This window comes from Phaethon lepturus, unplaced genomic scaffold (genome assembly GCF_000687285.1).
Source record: "Phaethon lepturus isolate BGI_N335 unplaced genomic scaffold, ASM68728v1 scaffold19157, whole genome shotgun sequence".
Lineage (NCBI taxonomy): Eukaryota > Metazoa > Chordata > Aves > Phaethontiformes > Phaethontidae > Phaethon > Phaethon lepturus.
Genome location: NW_010549989.1, coordinates 1 through 10004, shown reverse-complemented (window position 1 = coordinate 10004; position 10004 = coordinate 1). Strand labels below are relative to the sequence as shown.

At 38.5% G+C, this 10004-nt stretch overlaps 1 protein-coding gene across 1 annotated transcript in view; it reads left to right on the top strand.

Annotated features, from left to right (window-relative positions):
• Positions 1 to 8730, top strand: part of ANXA11 (annexin A11) — a gene marked incomplete at its 3' end in the record, with an annotated part of 11596 nt that extends 2866 nt beyond the window's left edge. Inside the window, exons 3-13 of the mRNA XM_010290425.1 lie at positions 1 to 203; positions 722 to 809; positions 1207 to 1301; positions 1735 to 1848; positions 2974 to 3064; positions 3185 to 3264; positions 3417 to 3473; positions 4386 to 4479; positions 5235 to 5330; positions 7893 to 7951; positions 8575 to 8730. The exon at positions 1 to 203 is cut by the window's left edge and continues 190 nt beyond it. Of these exons, the coding sequence (XP_010288727.1) occupies positions 1 to 203; positions 722 to 809; positions 1207 to 1301; positions 1735 to 1848; positions 2974 to 3064; positions 3185 to 3264; positions 3417 to 3473; positions 4386 to 4479; positions 5235 to 5330; positions 7893 to 7951; positions 8575 to 8730 (1133 nt within the window). The remainder of the gene's footprint in view (positions 204 to 721; positions 810 to 1206; positions 1302 to 1734; positions 1849 to 2973; positions 3065 to 3184; positions 3265 to 3416; positions 3474 to 4385; positions 4480 to 5234; positions 5331 to 7892; positions 7952 to 8574) is intronic.
• Positions 8731 to 10004: the final 1274 nt, after the last annotated feature.

Here is a 10004-nt window from a genome sequence, read left to right as displayed (position 1 = left end):
CAGCTTACCCAGGATACCCAGGTGGCCCTGTGCCAGGCCAGCCCACACCACCGCCTGGTCAGCAGCCTATGAGCTATCCAGGACAACCACCAGCAACTTACCCAGGGCAGCAGCCTATGCCAAACTATCCACCAGGCCCAGCTGTGAATCCATCTATGCCCTCTTACCCAGGAACTACAGGGCCCGTGGTCTCTCCTGTAACAGTAAGATCACTCATTGCTTTTGTTTTGAGTTATGATCATGTATATGTTTCTCTAAATTCTCTTTGTGTGTGTAAGTGTAAACTGACCCTAAAGTTGAAAAGAAAGTCCTGAAAAGAAGTTTGACTAAACAGAGATGGATCCTTTCCAAATGCAAGCATTATAGGCTTATATGACTTGAAGCAAATGCTGTTTTACCACATTATCCAAGAATAAATATTTGATGTGAATTCAAGTTTAGTGAAATTTACCTTTCCTAACTTAACAAAGTCTTGCCAGTTTCATCAAACCTTAATTAATTGGACAACAGATTTAACATCAGTGAATGTTCTTGACCTTGCATTTTGTCATAATTTGGGTATAGAAATGAACTGATTGTTTAAGGTGGGGTTTTTTTGAGTTTTCTCTGTTACTTTTCTAACAAAAAGAAAATTGGTTACAGTGGTCATCTTTCCTAAGTATTAAAATACAGTCTTTTACTGATTAACATTAATATGCAACTCAACGTGGTCTGATTTTAGCATGGAAACCGAGGCACAATCACTGATGCACCGGGATTTGACCCTCTGAAGGATGCAGAAGTCTTAAGGAAAGCCATGAAGGGATTCGGTGAGCAGCCTGTGGATTTACATTTCAATGAAAAGTAGAATGGCAGCTTCGATGCAGCTCTGATCTTTCTGCATTGTTACATGTGTACTGAGTGGGCTAGTTCACATGTGGTTGTCCTTCGTTATCAGAAGAATTATTGGAAGTTCATGTTGGCATAAAGAACCTCATGAGTTTGGTATTTGGTTTGGGGTGGGATTTTTTTGTATTCTTACTGTGTTTGTGATTGGGAGTAGAGCTTGAAGTTCTGCGGTCGTGCACCGGAGGAGATGCTGTAGATTAATTAAAGGCATACGTGTCCTTTGGTTGGGGTTAGAAGAGATAGAGTCAAATGGAAACAGAAAGCTGAGTCCTTACATGATGTGCATGCTCATTCTGTGGTGTCTGTGTGCATGTACAGGAACCGATGAGCAGGCGATTATCGATTGTCTTGGAAGTCGTTCAAACAAGCAACGTCAGCAGATCATCCTGTCCTTCAAAACAGCTTATGGAAAGGTAAATACATCATGAAAACAGAAGGAAGAAGGAATAAGAGCCTACATTTCTTCACTGGAAGTCAGAAGACAGTGTTTGGAAAGAAAGATTGGAGGTTGCTTAAGGGGAAGATGGTTCACAAGAAGCCTGTTTAGGGTTCTGCTTTTACCCACTCTTGACTTCTTCATGCAGTGTTTCAGATGAAACATATAAAGCAGTTTCTCTGCTAAACGGTACTGACTCTGTGCAGTCTATTTAATTGGACCGTAGCTACCTAGATGTACATGTTGTATTATGCTGGTTTTAGTATTGATAAAAGTGGAATAGCTTTACTTTGAAGATATATTATTGATGCTTATGCATAAAGAATTCCAATTAAAATCCACAGTTTTGGTGGTTACATTTGTTAATTGTGGTCTTCATGCATTTTTTCCTTGTTTTTACTTCTCATTAGGATTTGATCAAGGATCTCAAGTCTGAGCTATCAGGTAACTTTGAGAGGACAGTCTTAGCAATGATGAAGACACCTGTCATGTTTGATGCTTATGAAATCAAGGAAGCTATAAAGGTTTGTGTAGGAGATACAAATTTATAAGATAGAGGAACTATTTGAGCTGATAAAATTTTTGGTAGTCATTTAAAAGCTTGGACTTACATTCCCTCCTCTCCGTCCAGATATTCAATCCACTGTTTGATTGATCTGTACCCTGTTTCTTGGAGGTATATATGATAGTAAAATTGAGAAATGTTATTCCAATAGGTTAAAGGTGAAGACTATATAATAGGTCTGTGTTTTAACAAAAATATATTAATAAATAAGTACACAAAAAAGGCAGAAACTGAGTTCTAACCGTCTCTGCAGTTCATTTATGACATAGTCTTGAGTAAGCTGCAGAGGTGGTGCTCTTCTCAGCCAGCTGCTGCATGCGGTGCCTTTGTTTCTGGGTTTTTGCTTTGAGCTGTGATGGAACTGATTATAAAACTGCTCAACTTAGATTACACTCAGTGCTCAAGAAGAGTTCAGAAAACTAGATTCATAAAGATTTTGGGCGGGGTGTACCTTCTTATCTTTTCGCCCACCTCAAAAGTGTATTTTCCTAGTCCATGCTGAACCTTTTCTAAAATATTATGGAAGCATTGTGTACTTTCTCTTTAAAGCAATCAGACTATTTTATAAACATTTAGGTTTTAAAAATAAAAATAAGTCAAACTGGTTCAAGCCAGTGTTTAAATGAAGGTGAAATAAATATTTCCATTACTGAGTCAGTATGTATATTTACATGTCCACAATTTTGAAGTAGCTAGGAGGATGACATTATATTAGCTATATTGTAATTGTAACTGCTATCTATTGGTTAATGAAAGTTACCTGTTAGAATTAACAAATTCATCTGTAGTGGCAGCAAAAATGATTCTTAAAATGCCAAAAATCTGGGGTGAAAGATGACATTTTAAAATTAAACTTTGTTTTCATAATTATTTTAATTATCTGTTCAATTTGTATCATTAATATATAACTGTGTCTTGAACACATGTTATAAGTAGCATTTAAACTACTTGCTTTGACTTCTATAACAAGATTATATTCTGAATTGTATTTTGTTGTATAATGCTATTACATTTCTTTTATAGTAGGTTGTAGAAGTAAGATAAGAATCTGAAGAGTGTGTTTTCTCCTTATGCTTTGTTTTAGGGTGTTGGCACAGATGAGAATTGTCTCATTGAAATCTTAGCTTCTCGCAGTAATGAGCATATTCAGGAACTCAACAGGGTCTATAAAGCAGGTTAGATATGTTACAGTTCCATCAAAATTGTCTTCCTTACATTCCTTAATCACTGACTGATGATATGAATTTAGGAAATGAGCAGGGGTATATAATGATTCATGACTCTCTCTCTTCCAGAATTTAAGAAAACTCTGGAGGAAGCAATAAAAAGTGACACATCTGGACACTTTCAGAGGCTTTTAATTTCACTTTCTCAGGTACTTGCATGCCAGGATTTTGAAGTTTGGAGTTTGCGTGTGTGTGTGTTTGTAGGGTTGGTTTGTTGTTATTGGTGGTGGTGGTTGTTGTTGTTCTTTAAAAAAAAAAAAAATCCCACCAGTGACACTTTTGTACCTTCAAATTCTTTCAGGGAAACAGAGATGAAAGTACAACTGTTGACATGTCTCTCGTCCAAAAAGATGTGCAGGTCAGTAGAAATTCTTCATAATTTCTAATTACAGTCAACTCAATACACTGAAATTTGACGGTGTGGTTTCTGCTTACTCTTAGTTTTGGACGCCTTGTGACTTCTCCTGATGTAGTGCTTATGTTTCAGTGGATGGAAGTGATGTGAAAAGCCCTGACAGAGCATTAGAGCCATGTAGCTCCGTTACAGAGATGAAGCTCTTGGGAATAGAGTCCATGGGGTTTTTTAATCTCTCATTCTGTCAGATCTCTGGCTTTTCTAGGTGTTGGGTGACTCAGTTGTGCTGCTTGTTAAGGGAATGGTCCAAAGAGATTTTTGAGATTAAATGAGTGTGGATTAAATTTTAATCTATTTGACACCTGCATTAACCTTTGCCTGTTATTTAAGGAACTCTGGATTTTTGCAGCAAATAAGGCACTTGGACCTTGTAACTCTTGCCCTGTTACTTTGTTTGTGTGTGTTCCACTTTGCCACACAGCAAAGAGAAAACCCTGGGTCACTTCAGCACGCTACTGTCATATAAATAATAATGTAATTAGCTTTCTACATAGTATGCGTTAGCCAAAAGACAAGAATGTCCCAGAATATACACAGAGGCATAGAAAAAAAGCTAGACATCAGCCCTGTTACGAAAACCAGTGTTCAGGTACTTTTTAAACAATTTTCTCCCCTTTAGTAATCTGGAGCTCTTGTGTTTGAGCACTTATGTATCAGTAAGCTAGGAAGACTGCAAGCATAGCATATTGTAGGAAGGTTAGAACTACTTGCTGTTTATTGCTTGCTCCTGTTTTCCAGCAGTACGTAGACTAAGTATAAAAGGAGGAGAGGCTGCAAGGAAGCAGATCTGTAACTCAGCTTTTCAGCCTGACTGCTTTTCTGAGCAGTGAAGTGTGAATTCCCTTCTGTGTTTAGGAGCTATATGCAGCTGGAGAGAACCGTCTGGGAACTGATGAATCCAAATTCAATGCCATTCTGTGTGCAAGAAGCAGGGCCCATCTCAGAGCAGGTAATGGTGTCCTCTACATAAAGAGTAACTTGATTCCGTTGTATGTAATGATAAAAATGTACAATACCGCCCTGTGCCTGAATTTCCTCCAGCTGTAAAATGACTGTCATGATACTTCAATGAAAAGCAGGGTGAATTCCACTGAGGGAAAGGGTACACAAGATCTGCATGTTATGATCATCTTTCTTAAATATCAGAGCAGGTAGAGGTCATACTTGTTCAAATGTTTCTCTGATAAAAGAATTGAAAAACTAGAATTGTTTTGATTTTGTGTGCTTGTGCCTGCACAAGACACTTACAGTCCTTCCCCATTTACCTGCTAGTGATTTAGGTGTTACATCAGTCTATAGTGGTGGAAATGTTTTAGTAACTACACAGAACTTTTGAAATGTGCTACATATTGCGGCACTTGTATGGAGAGGAAAGGGGTGGGGGTGTTTGAGAACCTGAATGTTTTCTTCTTAATTTTCCTGACACCCAAAGCTTTCCGAGAAGAATTTTCACTATTTCCGTGGTTTCTTGGGTTAGCCCTTTAAAAACAAGGACAGACTAAGACAAGCTAGAAGGAGCATGATGATATGTAAATGGAACAAGATGGTTGATAACATAGTATTAGTCTTTGAGATGTTAAAACTTTTGTGAGTATACTGTAGTATCAAGTTGACAAGTGTGACTGAAATGAAGCCATCCAGCATGCACCAGTGCCACCTTTTTTTGTGAGGCTGATTCCTAAAATCTTTCTCTTCCATTAACAGTCTTCAGTGAGTACCAGAGGATGTGTAACCGGGACATTGAAAAAAGCATATGTCGTGAAATGTCTGGAGACCTGGAAAAGGGCATGCTGGCAGTAGGTATGTGTCATCTGAGCAACTTCATTCCTGGTATTCTGCTAAAACTGGCTGAGATGGTGGCATCTGTGACTCCAGCTAAGGATGATGTTCTTAGTAATAATTCCAGTTTTCTGCTTTTTATGTTGAGCTTTCTGTGAAGTCACTTGTGGCTAGCAAAGCTGGGCACTTAATTCACCTCAAAATGGCAGATGAAGCTTTTGCTTCAGGCAGCTGCAGAATTTAAATTTCACATGTTAAAGTGGGGAGAGAATTATTAACTGTACTTGGCATTGTTTTAAGAAGTGATGAGAACTTGTACCAACCGCTGAGTCAGTGAGAATGGAATATTTGGGACAGCTTTGGAAATCAAGCAAAATGCAGGGATTAACCCTCTAATTAGTTACCTCTACCTCTTTTTAATAGAAAGAAAACTTAAATTTGATTGCAAAGGGGTTGTTTTTTTCCACATGTCCTGTGGTTACAGCTTTGTTAAATCTTTGCTTTTAAGTGCCTCCAGTACTCCTGAAGAGTAAAGACTCTTACCTGAAGTCTACTGTTGTCCCTTGGGAGGTAGTCATTAGTTTCCATGAGGCTAGGACAAGGCCTTCAGTTGTTGTGCAGTAGTTTTTCTTTGGAATGTTTTCTTCTAGATAAAATTGTGGACCTCTTTCTCTCTCTTGTCTTTTGTCTCTCATCTCTTAGACAAGACTGCTTCTTTACATCTCCATTTCTTTTTCTGTTTATTACTGTGAATTTACTGTGGTATCTAGACCTGCTCCTTTAAAAGTGTTGTTCTTGGGTTTTGAATATGGTAGTGACTAGAAAAGTGATGTAATAAAAAAACAAAACCAAACTTCTTACCAAAATAAATAGGAAAAATGTACTTTGCATCACTTGGAAACAATAGATTTTTTTCGTGGAAGTTTGCAACAAAATCTTACAAAATGGAATAAATTTTAAAGGCCTCATTTTTTCACTCCTTTCTTGTGCATATGGGAACTATGTAACTATTGTTCTTGCTCTACTTGGCCTTTTAATGACCCAAACTGGATCCATCTCTGTTAGTGTGATACATGTGCAGACTTTTTCCAGGATTCAGAATTTGTCACCTCAAAAAGTATTGGTAAACAAAACTTACGGAAAAGAAATATTTCCCAGCGTTTGCAGAAAAAGATTGCCTTGGTAAAGAAACTGTACTGTCAGAGTTTGGAAGTCCTTTGACTTCATGGAGCTTTGCAGTCGCTTGACAGGTCTCCATGTAGATACAGATTCAGAATTTGGACTGTAGCTTGCAAACAAGTCAGTACCCTTTTGAGCAAGAATTGTCATTAATATTCACTGAATAACTCCTTTATTGAATAGATTTTGGTTTGGGTATTTTGTTTATATGTATATATATGTATATACACACGTATATATCTATACCAGCCAATGATGTTAGTATCATTTGTTTCGTGAACCTTATTTTCAGGGGAAAAAAAAAATTCTAATTGAAAATATTTAATTTTGCTTTCTTCAAAGCTTTCTGGATTGTACAACTGGTAACTTACAATAACATCTTCAAACATCTTAAAGTGCAAGTGTCTTGTTTTAGCTAAATACAGTGACAAAGAAACATGCATTTCATTTGTCATTCATTTTTGAATTGTATTATGTTTGATAGTTGTGTGTGGTGAACTGCTATCTCTCATCTACATTTTCCTGTTCAGACAAGTACTTTTTCCTATATAGAATGTGTGTTGCTGTGAAATACGTATTTAGGTTTACCCCTTTTGTTTTGTATTGATTTTACATGATTGCTTTTGATACCTTTTTGTGCTATAAAATGTCAGGTGTCATTTGCTTTCTGTGTAGTTTGCCACAGATTGCATGACTGTTTACCAACATAGGATCAATATATAGATTTAAATTCTGATGAGTGATGGAGGATTCTTTCATTATCCTGATTAACATGCCAGTAATTTGATTTAGATTTTGCTCTTCGAGATTTCTACCTGTGCTAATTAAATATAAAATCCAGTCATTACTAAATAAGCATGTTAAGAATTTTTCAGGAGTCCTGGTGAACTTTGTAGCTAAAAAATAAATAATATATGTAACCAACTTTAAAATAAGGGTGAGGTTTCTATCATAGGTAGCTTCCCAACTTGTATTAGGGCAGGACTTGAATTTGCCATACCTTGCAAATGCATGGCCTAAAAATTCTTAAATTAGGAAAAAGCCAGGAGCACCACTAACTATGTTTTCCTTCAAGCCTTCTGCCCCCTCCCTATTTCCTCTTAAGCAAGATTCTGGTCATTAGACTTCAAAGATTCATTGTGGCTGCTTCACACTAGATGTTTTCTAGTGACGGAAAAATTTGCTTTGAACCATGAAGTATAGTAGGTTCTTTAACTTCATTGCAGCTACTGTTTGTATTAAAAATAATTTCAGTGACTAACTGAAGGAGTGGAAGCTGCATTGTATTGAGTGTGTGTTTATGTGAAATTAAACATTTGACTACGTAGGGTAAGCTCAAAAAATGACTGAGAGTTGCGATTGAGGAGGAATACCTGATTTCTGTAATACTGTTTCTTTTTGCAGTTAAGTGCCTCAAGAATACGCCAGCTTTTTTTGCAGAGAGATTGCAGAAAGCTATGAAGGTAGGTGTCTGTGACAGGATACATAAAGTTATAGAGTGTTTTCTTAGAAAATGCTTGTACCGCTCATTGGAATCAATTGTTTAGCTAAAGGTATTACATTTTTTGGTGGGCAGATGACTAACAAGATGCATTCATTATTATGAAAGGCTGGAAGAATCTAGCTAATTTGATATACTTAACAAAAAGATGCATACAACCATACCTTAAACAAAGGAAGTCTTCACTTGGTAAAACACAAATATGCTTAAGAGTCACTGAAATTTATATCTTTTAAGTAGGGAAGTCTAGCTGAAATAAATAAATAGGCCATTAAACTCACCAAATTTTCCTGACCCCCTGTCCCTCTGACACCCTCCCCCCCCGCTTTTTTTTTTTCCTCCTAACTGTTCTTGTGCAGAGAAATGACTGTTAGTGTCCTACCAGTAAATTCAATTTATTAAAGCATGATAGGCCAAATTCTGTTCAAGCTTATTGAAGTCTATAGGATTATGCTGGTAAATGATTGGCTGTTCATGGAGTGATGCTTTATTTTTATTGCTTTTTTTTTTTTTTTAACTAGTGCTGTATCATCCAGCATTTCTACACATTATTAAGACATTATATTGCTGTTTTGTTTGTTTCAGGGAGCGGGAACAAAAGACAGAACTCTAATTCGAATCATGGTGTCACGCAGTGAGGTTGACCTGCTGGACATACGTGCAGAATACAAGCGGATGTATGGCAAATCCCTCTACACAGATATCACTGTAAGACTTCGAGATTTTCTCTTCCCTGTGGTGGTATCCTTTCTGCTAGTAGAACATGGATCCTTGCGCTGAATAGCTGTTAACTGCACTGAATGTAGCTGGCTGTATTTGGTTTGCTGCATTTGTCAGGAGAGTGGAAGCTGAAGTGCCAGAGAAGCACAAACAGCACTTGCTTTTGCGTGGGGGCTAGATGAGTTAGAGATGGGAAGGAAGCCAACAGAGAAGGAAGGAAAAGGAAATTGGTCCACAGGGGTTTCAGGGAGCTCATTTTAAGTCTGGTCTCTGTCCCAATCTCTGTATGTGATCTTGTAGAAGCCACTTAGTTCTCCAGCTGAGTAACGATGGCGCTCTACCTCATGTGTGTTGAAGGAGTTTAAAGACCCTGTTATGCCTTTAAAAGATTGTCTCCTCTTGCTCTTGAAAGTACAAGATTTTCGAAGTAGATTAAACTTCAGATTCTTCAGCAGTTGATCCACCCTACTACTTGCTATTAACAGCTGTAGCAACAGACAAGAGGATGTCTAGCCAGTGGGGAGGGTAGTAAGAGCTGGAGGAGAGTGAATGGTGCCACTTTCACTTACCTTGTAATGAAGGTGCCAAATCTGTTAAGCCCCTATTTATTCCTTCTGCTGTTGACACTGAGGGGCTGCAACTTGGTGGTGTTTAGAAGGAATCCCGCAAAGATAGTGAAGTGGTTTCTGACCTCAGTGCTGAGCAAGGTTATGGAGCAGATCATCTTGAGTGCCATTACGCGGCACGTACAGGACAACCAGGTGATCAGGCCCGGTCCACATGGGTTTATGAAAGGCAGCTCCTGCTTGACCAACCTCATCACCTTCTATGACAAGGTGACCTGCTTAGTGGATGAGGGAAAGGCTGTGTATGTTGTCTACCTAGACTTCAGTAAAGCCTTTGACACCATCTCCCACAGCATTCTCCTGGAGAAACTGGCTGCTTGTGCCTTGGATGGGTGTACTCTTCACTGGGTAAAGAACTGGCTGGATGGCTGAGCCCAAAGAGCTGTGGTAAATGGTGTTAAATCTAGCTGGCGGCCAGTCACAAGCGGTGTTCCCCAGGGCTCAGTACTAGGGCCAGTTCTTCATCTCATCCAGATCATTGAGAAAGATATTGAGTGCACCCTCATTAAGTTTGCAGACGACACACGTTAAGCGGGCGTGTTGATCTGCTTGAGGGTAGGAAGGCTCTGCAGAGAGGTCTGGATGGGCTGGATCGATGGGCCAAGGCCAGCTCTATGAAATTTAATAAGGCCAAGTGTCGGGTCCTGCACGTTGGTCACAACAACCCCA